Genomic DNA, 15,301 nt, shown 5'->3' with positions numbered 1-15,301 from the left:
GTCATGAGGTTAATAATTCAGAAGGAAAATCAACAGTTGTGAAAGTAGTACTCTATTACAGATGAAAATAAGATGCTTCTCCTAAGTCAGTGTTCGCAAGAAGCCATTTCTGTTTAAATCACACTGTATTCCAGAATCATTTTCACAGAAAATTACAAGATCTTGAACACCCCTTAAAAGTAACCTAAATATCTTCATTAGGGTCAGAGAGTACACCGTTATAAAACCCAAAAAGCCCATTGCCGAGTCGATTCTGACTCATAGCGAACATATAGGACAGAGTAGAACCGCCCCATAGAGTTTCCAAGGAGCGCCTGGTGGATTCGAATTGCCGACCCTTTGGTTAGCAGCTGTAGCGTTTAACCACTACACCACGAGGGTTTCCATATTTGATTGTTTTAGGATATAATGTAAGGGTGAGCATTTTCTCACCAATACTGAAGCATGTACTAGAACAGTCACCGCAGTGGGTTGGATCTCCAAGGTTTCTTCCAGCTTTGAAAAGCTAAATATTTTTTATGTACGAAATGGACAAAAAACCAAAACCAAACCCAGTGCCATTGAGTCGATTCCGACTCATAGCGACCCTATAGGACTGAGTAGAACTGCCCCATACAGTTTCCAAGGAGCGCCCGGCAGATTTGAACTGCCAACCCTTTGGTTAGCAGCTGTAGCACTTAACCACTACACCACCAGGGTTTCCTGAAATGGACAAAGACCGAAAAAAAAAAAAAGGCAAAATAATCAGTTGTCAGCTAAGATGGGGGAAACAATAATAGCAATGTTGGGAACCATGCCACCTCACACACTGCTGGTGGAAGTACAGATTTATGTACAGCCTCCCTGGGGGGCCTAACAATACCACTTCTAGATATTTATCCTCAGGAGAAAATCGGATAAGTACCTAAAAGTGTACGTACAAGGTTGCTTACTATACCATTGTTTATAATATTAAAACAACTGAAAATATAGTCCCAATAGTCAACAGGAGATATGGACTATACTAAAACAATCACTACGAGTAATAAAATGTAATTTTTGGACAGGGAAAATGGTAGATATTGAGTTTAAGTACAAGTGGGTTATGATCCCATTTTGTGAAAAATATAGATAAATGCAAAGAAAAATTTTAAGTTATCGATGTGGGTTGGGATAATAGCTGATTACATCAAAAATTTTTTTTCTATACTAAATATTTATTGCTTGTGTAAATAATGAAAGCAAACATTTTCAAACACTTATTTGGTGGTGGCTTTCCTAAGGCTTGGCAACATGAGTTCATCAAATAGAACAAATTACCAAAGACTGGCTACTTACAAATAAAAGTTTTGACAAAATTAAATGCTATTATTAGTTTCTCGTTTTTGGTGGAGAAAGTATTTTATTTACCTATCAGCATGTCCCTAAACAGTCACACTATTGAACACCAATAGTTTCTGTGCTACAGAAAAACTTACAGAACCCTAAGTAGGATAACTAGTTTTCATTAGCTTAGGAAACCCTGGTGGCATAGTGGTTAAGAGCTATGGCTGCTAAGCAAAAGGTCGGCAGCTGGAGCGAATCCACCAGCTGCTCCTTGGAAACCATATGGGGCAGTTCCACTCCGTCCTATAAGGTGGCTATGAGTCGGAATCGACTCAACGGCAGTGCGTTTTGATACAAATTGAAGACAAAATAGTGAGTTTTTGATGGGGGTGTGATAAATTAAAATGAAGGTAATTAGAAATATCCTACAGTAGACTGGGGCAGACTGGCAGAAAATAATCTGTCATAAATACAACAGGGCAGAAACAAAGGCAGGAATTAGAACTTAAGGAAGCAAGGCTGCACTACAAGAAAGTCTGTGGTACCATTTTTGATTCATTTAGTAATCGTAAAGAATATTGACAGAAAAAAGCAAAGGAGGTGGGATATATTCTAGAAAGGAAAAAGTGGACTGGATGAGAAAGAGGAAAAAAAAATGAAAGAACAATGCATTCAAGTTTTCCATTATTAATGGCTTCTTTTGGCAATCCCTGCTGGGGCAAACATTTCACAAGCTTGGCCACTAACAGAAAGGTTGGAGGTTTGAGTCTACCCAGAGGGCACTTCCAAGAAATCAGCCATTGAAAACCTTATGGAACACAGTCGGTTTTTTGGGTCTTGCTACCCACAGGTGGAAACCCTGGTGGCACAGTGGTTAAAGAGTTTGGCTGCTAACCAAAAGGTTGGCAGTTGGAATCCACCAGCCGGTCCTCGAAACACTATGGGGCAGCTCTACTCTGTCCTACAGGGTTGTTGTGAGTCAGAATTGACTCAGCAACAACGGGGTTGGGTTTTTTTTTTTTTTTGGGTCCCACAGGCATGTTTGAGTGGCCTATAAATCAGAAAGTCCACATAATCCTGAAGATTTGTTTTCTTTTACTTCAACAATCTTTATTTCCCTATTTAAAAGTGGAAAAGGAGCTCATTGCTATTCTTCCATAATTTAGGGAAAAAAAAAAGAGGGTGGAGTTGGAAACATTCTCCTTTGATACTAAGTTTTTCCATCCTTTTTAAATCCAGTATTTTTTGGAAGGCAGTGACCTCACTTAAGTGCACGTCAAGCAACCCACAGAGCTTTGAAACCACCACCAAAGTTAGCTTTCTCATCCTACAGATGACCTATAACCAAGTAACTATCATGCTAGAAGTCAAAAAAGAAATATGCAACATAAAGCATTAAGTAAAATTACTGATTTGCTAACTATTGATTTAAATTAGTTTTCTCCCTAAATGTAACAAATTAAGTGGTGCAGCCTATTTTTCAGTGCAAAGTCTAACACCTAAGCTTTCTCCCAAATGGCTATTACCTGAAAGATCTTTTCCAGGGGTGGATAAAAAGAAGCAACAGTTTTGCTTCTAGCTAACGGCACTTCTCCCCCACGTGTCTGTCAGACTGTCATATTGTGGGGGCTTGTGTGTTGCTGTGATGCTGGAAGCTACACCACCGGTATTCAGATACCAGGAGGATAACCATGGAGGACAGGTTTCAGCTGAGCTTCCAGACTAAGACAGACTAGGAAGAAGGACCCGGCAGTCTATTTCTGCAAAGCATTAGCCAGTGAAAACCTTATGAAAAGCAGCAGAACGCTGTCTGATATAGTGCTGGAAGATGAGCCCCCTAGGTTGGAAGGCACTCAAGAGATGACTGGGGAAGAGCTGCCTCCTCAAAGTACAGTAGACCTTAATGACATGGATGGAGTTAAGCTTTCAGGACCTTCATTTGCTGATGTGGCATGACTCAAAATGAGAAGAAACAGATGCAAAGATCCATTAATAATTGGAACCTGGAATGTATGAAGCATGAATCTAGGAAAATTGGAAATCATCAAAAATGAAATCGAACGCATAAACATCGATATCTTAGGAATTAGTGAGCTGAAATGGACTGGTATTGGCCATTTTGAACTGGACAATCATATAGTCTACTATGCTGGAAATGACAACTTGAAGAGGAATGGTGTTGCATTCACCATCAAAAAGAACGTTTCAAGATTATCCTGAAGTACAACGCTGTCAGTGATAGGATAATATTCATACGCCTACAAGGAAGACCAGTTAATGCAACTATTATTCAAATTTACGCACCAACCATTAGGGCCAACGATGAAGAAATAGAAGATCTTTATCAGCTGCTGCAGTCTGAAATTGATCGAGCATGCAATCAAGATGCATTGATAATTACTGGCGATTGGAACGTGAAAGTTGGAAACAAAGAAGAAGGATCAGTAGTTGGAAAATATGGCCTTAGTGATAGAAACAATGCCTGAGATCATATGATACAATTTTGCAAGACCAATGACTTCTGCATTGCAAATATCTTCTTTCACCAACATAAATGGCGACTATACACATGGACCTCACCAGATGGAATATACAGAAATCAAATTGGCTACATCTGTGGAAAGAGACAATGGAAAAGCTCAATATCATCAGTCAGAAGAAGGCCAGGGGCTGACTGTGGAACAGACCATCAATTGCTCATATGCAACTTCAAGCTGAAACTGAAGAAAATCAAAGCAAGTCCACGAGAGCCAAAATGTGACCTTGAGAATATCCCACCTGAATTTAGAGACCATCTGAAGAATAGATTTGACACATTGAACACTAGTGACAGAAGACCAGACAAGTTGTGGAATGACATCAAGGACATGGTACACGAAGAAAGCAAGAGGTCATTGAAAAGACAGGAAAGAAAGAAAAGACCAAGACGGATGTCAGAGGAGACTCTGAAATTTGCTTTCGAACGTCGAGCAGCTAAAGCAAAAGGAAGAATTGGTGAAGTAAAAGAACTGAACGGAAGATTCCAAAGGGCGGCTCCAGAAGACAAAGTAAAGTATTATAATGACATGTGCAAAGAGCTGAAGATGGAAAACCAAAAGGGAAGAATATGCTCGGCATTTCTCAAGCTGAAAGAACTGAAGAAAAAATTCAAGCCTCGAGTTGCAATAGTGAAGGATTCTATGGTGAAAATATTAAACGACGCAGGAAGCATCAAAGGAAGATGGAAGGAATACACAGAGTCATTATACCAAAAAGAATTAGTCGATGTTCAACCATTTCAAGAGGTGGCCTATGATCAGGAACTGATGGTACCAAAGGAAGAATTCCAAGCTGCTCTGAAGGCATTGGCAAAAAACAAGGCTCCAGGAATTGATGGAATATCAATTGAGATATTTCAACAACTAGATGCAGCACTGGAGGTGCTCACTCGTCTATGCCAAAAAATATGGAAGACAGCTTCCTGGCCAACTGACTGGGAGAGATCCATATTTATGCCTATACCCAAGACAGGTGATCCAACCAAATGTGGAAATTATAGAACAATATCATTAATGTCACACGCAAGCCAAAATTTTGCTGAAGATCATTCAAAAACGGCTGCAGCAGTATATCGACAGGGAACTGGCAGAAATTCAAGCTGGATTTAGAAGAGGACGTGGGACCAGGGATATCATTGCTGATGTCAGATGGATCCTGGCTGAAAGCAGAGAATACCAGAAGGATGTTTACCTGTGTTTTATTGACTATGCAAAGGCATTTGACTGTGCTGATCATAACAAATTATGGATAACATTGCAAAGAGTGGGAACTCCAGAACACTTAATTGTGCTCATGAGGAACGTTTACATACATCAAGAGGCAGTTTTTCGTACTGAAGAAGGGGATATTGATTTTTTAAAGTCAGGAAAGGTGTGCGTCAGCGTTGTATTCTTTCACCATACCTGTTCAATCTGTATGCTGAGCAAATAACCCGAGAAGCTGGACTATATGAAGAATGGGGCATCGGGATTGGAGGAAGACTCACCAACAACCTGCGTTATGCAGATGACACAACTTTGCATGCTGAAAGTGAAGAGGACTTGAAGCACTTACTAATGAAGATCAAAGACCACAGCCTTCAGTATGGATTGCACCTCAACATAAAGAAAACAAAAATCCTCACAACTGGACTAGTGAGCAACATCATGATAAACGGAGAAAAGATTGAAGTTGTCACAGATTTCATTTTACTTGGATCCACAATCAACATCCATGGAAGCAGCAGTCAAGAAATCAAAAGACGAATTGCATTGGGTAAATCTGCTGCAAAGGACCTCTTTAAAGTGTTGAAGAGCAAAGATGTCACCTTGAAGACTAAGGTGCCCCTGACCCAAGCCACGGTATTTTCAATCGCGTCATATGCATGTGAAAGCTGGACAATGAATAAGGAAGACTGAAGAAGAATTGACGCCTCTGAGTTGTGGTGTTGGCAAAGAATATTGACTAGAACACAGACTGCCAAAAGAATGAACTAATCTGTCTTAGAAGAAGTACAACCAGAATGCTCCTTAGAAGCAAGGATGGAGAGACTGCGTCTTACATACTTTGGACATGTTGTCAGGAGGGATCAGTCCCTGGAGAAGGACATCATGCTTGGCAGAGTATAGGGTCAGCAGAAAAGAGGATGACCCTCAACAAGGTGGATTGACATAGTGGCTGCAATGATGAACTCAAGCATAACAACAACTGTAAGGATGGCTCGGGACTAGGCAGTGTTTCGTTCTGTTGTGCATAGGCTCGCTATGAGTTGGAACCAACTCGACGGCACCTAACAACAACGACAACAATGGCACTTCTGTTGGGACAAGCAGACGACTGACAAAAGCATTCTCCTGAGGGCTGCCATACAAGTAACGAACTAAATGAGAACAAATCAAAGTGGATTCAATGTGGGGTCTCACAAATACACACAAAGCCAAGACAGCAACGTGAACTGCTGCAAGTGATAACTTCCCCAGCCTCAAAGTAGAGGCGGTGAGAGCAACGCTTAACACAACGGGACCGGACACTGCCATCTGACTGGACTGCCCTATCCTTTATGTAAGTGATTTTTTCCTGCAATAAAGGGGAAAAGGCCACACCACACCACACCGCAATAACCCCAATGAAGGCATCTCAGTAATCTATTTAGCAGAACTATACCCCACTGTATGGAGTCTCTATGGAAGAACCCACATATAAAGAAAAAGTTGTATACGACATAAGAATGTTAATAATTATTTTGAATTTCTAAAGTTCTGTATGATTTCACATGAATTCCTACAGATATATGTCACTGACAACCACAGGGGTCAAAGCCATTGCCTAAAGCTCTAAGGGATTGACTGAGTTCTTTTGTTAAGAGTGGCTTTTGTCATAAAAATTTTGCCCCATTAAATCTTGATGTTCATAAAGATTCCTGTGACAGTGGCATTTGACCTGCACCAACAGGATTTGATCAGAGTAAACTTAGTAGAGAGTTTTCTGTCAGTGGATGGTCGGGTAAAACACAAAAGCAACAAGCCTGTCAGAAAGGGAAATGTTAAAAGGGAAATGACTCTAAATAAAGAAGTCCTTTAGTAATAATTTTTTTTTTTTTAGTAATAATTATGACATCTTGGGCACAACCATCAGCCGTGAAAACGTGCACAAAGAATATGTGAGGAATGCTGTGAAGCAACAGGGTTCCAAATGTGGCCAGTAATTCAGGACCTCTAAACGCAAACTGCTGACAGAGAAACAAGAAATGTCGGAAGTGAATCAAATCCTCCAGCACAAATTTCTCTTATCTATTGCGACTTCCTATGGTTTATTTCCTCAGCTTCAGTAGAGACTCCTTGCTCAGATGATGGTAGGATTTATATATTTCATTTAGAGACAGACTCATCTGGCCTCAGCCAAATAAGCATGGCACGGAAGGTACTTTTTTTTAGAGAGAAAAAAAAGAGTGTTTTGGCTGCCAATTTTAGGCCTGACTTCACAAGCATGTCAGTCTTGACATACATTGACCTCCTTTAAAGCACTACTTTAGATAAAAAAAAAACTTTAGATGTTTCTTAGAAATGACTAACCATGTGGTTTTTCTTCCCTTGGTGGTTTTTCCGGTTCAGGACATGCGTGCGGCTTCATATCTTTTGTAGCTAAAGAGGAGATTCTGCTTCTTTCGTCTGGTACTAGAGATGAAGCACAAAGGAACATTATATTTTTCACAAAAGAATTAAATATATTATTTCAGGAGTGAACCACTCCTTTCTTCAAACCTTTATCTTCTTACCCTTGCTTATGAGAATTTATTTAATTTCAGATATTATGCAGAGATTCTACATCCCCAAACTGCACAGTAGCTTACTCTTTTAGTAAGTTATCTGAAATGATATAAAATTAGTTAGAACATGGTAAAAATTAAGAGGGAAGATGTCAGATACTGAAGAACAACGTCAAAGTTCCCAAATTAGGACTATTTTGGGACCCAATCCAAGACGTCTACTACAACAGTAATAATTTAGTCATAACCGGTGTTTCTTAGAAACACAAGTGAGCATGACCATTTGTTACAGATGTCACAGTTTAAGCAACCCAAGTCATTCATTAGGGTAAGTTGTTCTGTGTAGATACTGTTCCATTTCATTTGAAAGGTTTTGGCTCAGAATACTGGGGAATGCTGGCTTATAGAATAATTTCTCTTTTGGGGACGTGTAAATTAAGGTACATATTGACAATATAGTGTCATTTAAAAATTCCTTGAATTAACAATGTGATTTAGTCTCATGAACCACAAAAGACTGATCAACTCAATCGTGATTAAATAACAAATCCTTCATTAGCATACTGTAAGAAATGATGAGTTATCATGAGTCAGCTCTGAGTGAACGGAAAATAGACAATTTGAATCAACCAAGATTTAAAACAGGTTTCTTTAGATTTTGCACTTCATTTGAGTTTGAAATGTTGATCTCCCTGGATTGAAGAGGCTTTATTTTATTGTCTCTGGAATGAGTATTTACAGCATTCATTATTTCACAGTGTGCAACATAGTATACCTTTAAGCAAGTTATTTCACAAAATATCTTCCGCATGTATCTTCTCGTATTATAAACTAGTAAAGAAATCATTTAAAAAGTTACTTGGAATTGCTCCCACAGTGCAATCTAACCACACATTACCTTGAAATTCACCCTCTGCCTCTTCTCTTTCCATGTCTCATTACTGAAGCAAGGAGACATATTAATCAAAGCATATGAGTGGTTGCTAATCAAATTAAAATGTAATGAATGTCTGTGGGATAAATCTTTGCTATTTCCTTAAAGCAACTAGATAGTAAAACGTAGTCAATGCTTATGAAAGAATTACAATATCTTGAATTGAAAGTATCTAAACATAAAACCAAAAACCAATCCCAGTGCCGTCGAGTTGATTCCGACTCATAGCGACCGTATAAGACAGAGTAAAACTGCCCCATAGAGTTTGCAAGGAGTGCCTGGCAGATTCGAACTGCTGACCCTCTAGTTAGCAGCCGTAGCACTTAACCACTACACCACCAGGCTTTCCATCTAAACATGCCGTTGCAATTTATGTTATCTAATTTTTTAAAAATTTTTCTAGAAGATCTAGTTGGTGGAAAACTAATTTTATCATATGACAAGCAAGATGCTAGAGAATAATCTTCCCATATTAATCTGTGAATGAACCCCGGCTATACATAAAAGTGCTTTGGGAAAGCTTATTCGGGGGGGGGGGTCGGTTAATGAAATCGACTGTTCTTAGACCATTACAAGAGAAAATGTGATCCACCTAGACTGACAAATGATAAAACAAAAGACCTCTCAGACTCATCCTTGGAAAGTGTGTGAGTCTTAACAGTATAAATTATGAAAGAAAGTGAAAATATAAAATAGTCATGCCATCCCTCTCTCTGTTGACTGGAGAATCGTGTGGTGCTCTTCTGAAATAAATCTAAATGTTCTGCAGTCTAAAGAAGAAGTGGTAGTGTATAAATACATATAAGGAATTGTTTTCATGTGATGGTAACTTAGTAGAATACACGAAATAACTACTTACCGTTACTAAAGGGATTTGGAAAACCTGCAGATGATGTAAACCCATATTTGTCGAAGCGAGCATTTTCTTGTTCAGGTTTTTCAGGAGAAATAGGATGTCTATTGACTGAGAAGAAGATATAAAATTTACTGTAATCATAACTTTCCCAGGTCACACAGGTAGTAAGTGGGGAAATCAGAACTTGGTTTAATTGTAAAAAGGAACTTTATTATAAAATATAACCTACTTCTCAAGGGCTAGATTGTATAAAAATCACATTAACTTTTCTATGAATTAGTTCGTTATTCCCACCACCACTTCCATGCATATTTCTGTTTAAAAAATCAGGCAGAAAGAAGTAAGATCCAAAGGTATAGTGTTGATTCAACTATAAATAAATGAAAAATGTACATTTGGGTTTAAAATTTACTTTGAAATACAGCAATGGAAAGATTTTAAAAATACAACATTCATCATTTATAACCACCTAATTTCTTCTTCTTCTTCTTAAAGAGAGTACTATTGTGCTGTGGCTAAGAACAGTCCAAGTTTAGAGAAAATTTGTAAAAGACATTCAAAAGAAAACCATTCTCCTCTCAGGGGAAACGTGGACAAACCCTTTAGGGTGGAGATTCTTACCTATCCAATCATCCTATCTACCTAGTAAGTGTCAGAATGAAACAAACCCAAATCAGTTAAGAACCACTAGGATGAAGCTAGGAGCCAAAATTAAAGAATACCTTTTAGACACTGGAGAAAAAGAAATGCATGTAATAGATTTTAAAAAAGATGTCATTCAAATGTTGAGGTTCTCTATTGAATAGAAAGCTCATTACTGACTTCAGTGTAGTGGAAAGTTTCTGCTTCTCTCCAGCCCCCACCCCAAAAGACACACACCATCTGGCTCTAGTAGGGCAAGCTGGAAGGAAGGAAGGAAGAGAAGAAAGGGAGGAAGGAAGGGCAGAAGTGAAGGAAGGAAGGAGGATACTTCTTCAAGACAACTTGTTCAGCATGGCAATAATCTTCCTAAGGCTGTGCTCAAGGACAGTTACCTCAAAGTGCTTAATACCACATGATGACAATGACAAACACTCATGTAATACTAATTCAGCAATTCTAAATTGTCTGCTACAGCTGTTGCTCTTGAAATCCCTCTCAGAGCTCAACATAAAATTTCTAGCCCCATCTCTCCAGGACCTTTTCCCCCAAGATGCTTCCTGGTGCGCTAACTAGAAATATTAGATCACATAAGCTAGTATTTTTATTAGGCAGCAAAGGGTATAGATCACAAAAGTACATCACAAGTTTTCTTACCACAAAAAGGACTACGGTTTTGGCAGAGAATACCATACCATGAAACTCATTTTCGCAGATGAATAGATTGAGTACTTGTTGCTGCTCACTGCCATTGAGTTTGCCCCTGACTCATGGCAACCTCACGTGTTACAGAGTAGAACTGCTCCACAGGATTTTCTTGGCTGTAATCTTTTTGAAGCAGGTCTCCAGGCCTTTCTTTGGAGGAGCTGCTGAGTGGGTTCCTACTCACTGCTATTTGGATAACAATAAAAATGAGCAATTGCCACAAACTCCCATATCTTGAGCTCCCGCTGGGGAGTCAAGCAGCAGCTAGGAGCAGGAAGAGCTGACTCTCCCCACAGCTGCTGGCCCTGCCCCTTGATCCACCCAAATTCAAAGCAGTTGGGATCCATTCCACTGATGCCAAGGGCCTCTCTTCATAACATTATGACAGGTTACACATCCTTAGGCCAGGAAGAGGGTGGGAAACTATTAGGAAAAAGTTCGTAAGAAACCAAAGTAAGAATTCTGCAGCCAGGGAACCACAAAAATAAGGCCGACTTGCAAACTGTTGCCTAAAACAACAGTCAAAGTCACAGGGCTGACTTCCAGAAGACATCAAGTGCAATCCACAAGACAGCATGTCTGGAAGATAGTGAAAATTAGAGATAACTTTCTACCATTTAAAGCAGAATACAATGGAATGGCTACTTGGAAAAATATTAAGCTCCCCATTAGAGTGTGCATTCGAGTTGGTGAAGCTGCATGGGATTTATAGATGAGACACTTGGGCTAGATGACCTTCAGGTTTCTGTGGCCCTAAAAATCTGCAATCTGGCTCTCAGTCTCAGTAGATGCTTCCGCATCTGCAGAAAATATTCTTTGGAATAATTTATTCTAAACTGAGAAGTCATTTGTCAATTCAGAAAATCAGAAGAGAAAGGTGATGAGTCCGTGGCAATGTTTCCTATGCTTACTTGGTTGAAATATTATTTAAAAATATTATTTTAAAACACTTCTGTAAAAAAACGTACATGTGTGTTTTGTAAACATAACTCGATAAACATGTATGTGTACTGTGTATAATGTACGTATGTCGACAGTTTTTATAGATGCTCTTCTCTACTGTGCCAAGTAAGTTATCTGCTCAGGACAGTGTTTTAACTCTTGGAGCCAGGAGTCCAACAGGAGAAGAAACGGGCTTGTGAGCAAAGACATTTCATTGTCCTTGTTCCCTTCAAGAAAACGCTGAGCCCAAGGGGCAGTTCTAGTCAAGCTGGTGCTCTGTGAAAGTCTAACATGTCATGTTTCAATTCCTGGCATGAAGTGGGAAGCAAGGATGTAAACTAGGGTTCTGGGTTAAGGCTTTTTTTTTTTTGCATTGCTTTAATTTTTTGGTTTGAAGTATTGTGAATTCCAGCAACTGTCCCATACATAATATTAAAACACTTTCCAAAATTCAATATCCAAATGTTTTTAGGGGATGGCAAACCTGGTGGCATAGTCCTTAAGAGCTATGGCTGTTTGCCAAGGGGTCGGCAGTTCGAATCCACCAGAAACCCCGTGGGGCAGTTCTACTCTGTCCTATAGTGTTGCTATGAGTCGGAATCAACTCGATGGCAAAGGGCTTTTTGGTTTTTTAGGGGATATACAGACCACAGGTCCTTGGTTGTTGGTGTTGTGAACCGTGGAGTGGATTCTGACTCACAGCGACCTTATAGGACAGAGTAGAACTGCCCGTAGGGTTTTCAAGGCTGTTAATCCTTAAGGAAGCAGACTGCCACAAACCCCACCAGCCCCGAGGTGGAGCAGCTAGCTGGGGGGTTCACACTGCCGACCAGGGCTCCTCACAGTTCCTTTAGCACACTGGAATTAGTACTAGTTAATAGAAATCATTAATGTAAAGCAATGTCAGCGAGCCTTAGGTGTCAGAAAGCAATAAAATCATCTTAATTTATTGCAAACTCTCTAGATGGACCAGACCCATGAACTAGAGAATGGAAAATTCTTACTGAACGATGAAAGTGTATTTGTTACTGGCACGTTCTTCGGGGATTTGGTTCAAGGCGTTTACTACCCCATTGCCTTCTAATCTTTTTTGTCAGATCTCAATTTTTTAACTGCAATGAAAAATTCCTAAGGATTTCAGTAAAGTCAACAAAATTGTTGTACTCAGACTCATACTCGAGGTAAGTAGTCTGAAAGCAGGCGAAAAAGGACCCTCTGCAAAGCAAGAAACTCGATCGCGCTCAGGTAGCGAGTGGCGCTATCTCCTGGACACATGGTGCCAAGTCTCAGAAAATTCACGGTTTTCGCGGAGGAAAAAACTTTTGGGTGATGGAACCAGTTTAGAAGACAGCACTTTGAAGTGCTCATTCTCCTTCAGTTCAGCCTAGGGACTGCAAGATGTCCCACGGAAGGTGACATCTTGTCGAAGTCACGTGTTAGCATGCAAATCAGGAAGAGCAGAGAGCCAAGTTTCATCCCAACTTTGGGAGAAACAAACAGCCCGACAGCTCCTTCCTGACCGGCCCTTGAGCAAGAGGGTGCAGAGGAGCTCTGGAAGAGGCAACGATTTCAAAAGCAAAAGGGGACGAGCCCAGACTCAGGGGACTCCAAGTCTCCCCCGCCTGGAAGGGCTTCCCCGGGCGCACGGCAGTTCCACGCGCGGGTCCGCGTGGTCCCCGCACTCCCGGCCGGTTGAGGGGCAGTTGCCTTAGGTCGCGCGGGCGGTCGCCGCCCAACCACTAGCCAGGCTCCTGCCGTTGCGGGTCTGGGGTCGCCCCCCCCCGGGCCAGCGACGCCTGTTAGCCTCGACGCCACCCCCCTCCCCGCCCACCCGCCGGACTGCAGCCCTTGGCGCCTGAGTTCTGCCCTTGGTGACCCTGGCCAAGCGTTCCACCAACCACCCGCCCACCGCCCGCGTCCCGCCCCGGGAACCCTGAAGGACAGGAGGGGTGAGGGGGACCAGATGGCGCGGGGCAACTCCGAGGGAAGTTTGCTGGAGCCCGCTACACCGCTGCAAAGACCCCCGGCCGCGGGCAGCCCACCACCGCGCAGGCCTGAGCTCCCCGGAGCCGCCGACCCGCTCACCCGTCTGTTGCCTTAGCCCCTTCAGGGATGTGCGGTAGTAGGCGTCGGTCTCCTCCCACTTCTTCAAATCCCAGCGGATGATCTCCGGCGGCTCCCAGACTATAGGGTTCGCGCACCGGGGCTTCTCCCGGTCAGGCCACACGCCAGGCGCCCGGGGGTGAATCCCGGCCCGGGGCCGCACGGGGGCCGGGGGCGGGGAGGGCCTGGGCGGTGTCTCCGACTCCCACTCGGACTCCGACTCAGGCTCAGGCTCTGGCTCTGGCTGCGGAAGCGGTGGCCTTCCCCGCCGTCGCCGCCGCCGCGCCCACTTAGGTTCTTGTGGGCTCTCCATGGTGCCTGCCACGCACCACTTCCTCAGGTGCGGAGCAGCCTCTACCACCTCCTGAGAGACTCTAGCCTGAGTGGCAAGCTCTCCCTTCGCCTAGCCTCAGGACCAGCCAATCATCACTGACTTGGCCTTCTGTTCCTTTATTCTGCTCATCACCTCTACCTGCAACGCAGTAACATTCCAGCCTTCCATTGTTCGCTCAGTTCAGGGGCGCTGACTGCCTCTCCTGTGCACTTGTGCCATGAGTTTCCTAGTCTTTGAAACACGACGGAAAGAAAGGCCCAAGTGAGGGAAAGAGGCCCAGTGAGGGGTGTAGGGGCCAACCCATCAAGAATTCCTTAAATTGTTGCCGAATAAATCTAAATCATGACACTGTTAGGTCTCAAGGTTGAAGGAAATATCTATAGGGGCTTGTGGGTCTTTAAAGTGAAGGAGAGGACTTACTGGCATTAATCTATTCAGATTTTGGGTGAGGCCCCTCGAGGTTGCAAACTGTTTTTCCCCATTCCCAAGGAAAACCTTAATGGACCTGTTGCCTGCACAAAGTGTAGTTGCCACGTTATTAGTGTGGAGTGACACACGGTTGTAGGGGCACAGTTTATGGGGGGGGTGGTAGGTGCATGCAGGACACCACTATGGCACTTTGATAACCCCACTGTGTCTCTAAATTACATGGGAGCTATCATGGAAGAAGCTAATAATAGCACTTATTTTCTCCAAGTCAGGTATAGTTCTAACACATTACACACACTAACTAATTTTACCCCCTACCATCCTATGAGGTATATACCATTGTCATCCCCATTTTACTGATAAGAAAACTAAGGCAGAGAGAGGTTAAACAATTTGTCCAGAGTCTCACACAATAATTGACAAACCTGGAATTTGAACCCAAAATGTCTGACCCCACTATGCATGCACAGGGTCATATGGGATACTGTTTCATGATAATGCTGAAAAATATATAATTTATCATACCTGAGAAAAAGACAACCTCCCAAGAAGTGGGCGAAAAGCACAAACAGGCCTTTCACAGAAGAGGAAAGACAAATGCCCAATAAACATAACAAAAATGCTCAAACTCTTAAGTAGTCAAGATAATTCAAACAAAAACCACAACAAGATATTATATTGCACCTGCCGATTTGACAAAACTTAAAGAGTGGCCAATAAGTGTTGGTGAGGATGGAGATCAGTTCTGGTGGGGAAAACCAGTTTGGCATT

General features: G+C 41.9%; 1 protein-coding gene across 1 annotated transcript in view; it reads right to left on the bottom strand.

Moving 5' to 3' along the window:
- LOC126069489 (MAP7 domain-containing protein 3-like) overlaps positions 1–14,099 on the bottom strand; it is a 34,626-nt gene extending 20,527 nt beyond the window's left edge. The window contains exons 1-3 of the mRNA XM_049872934.1: positions 13,750–14,099; positions 9,382–9,486; positions 7,395–7,496 (exon numbers count right to left, since the gene is read on the bottom strand). Of these exons, the coding sequence (XP_049728891.1) occupies positions 7,395–7,496; positions 9,382–9,486; positions 13,750–14,080 (538 nt within the window). The 5' untranslated portion in view covers positions 14,081–14,099. The remainder of the gene's footprint in view (positions 1–7,394; positions 7,497–9,381; positions 9,487–13,749) is intronic.
- Positions 14,100–15,301: the final 1,202 nt, after the last annotated feature.

Source organism: Elephas maximus, chromosome X (assembly GCF_024166365.1).
Source record: "Elephas maximus indicus isolate mEleMax1 chromosome X, mEleMax1 primary haplotype, whole genome shotgun sequence".
NCBI classification, from domain to species: domain Eukaryota; kingdom Metazoa; phylum Chordata; class Mammalia; order Proboscidea; family Elephantidae; genus Elephas; species Elephas maximus.
This window is presented reverse-complemented; position numbering and strand designations above follow the sequence as displayed.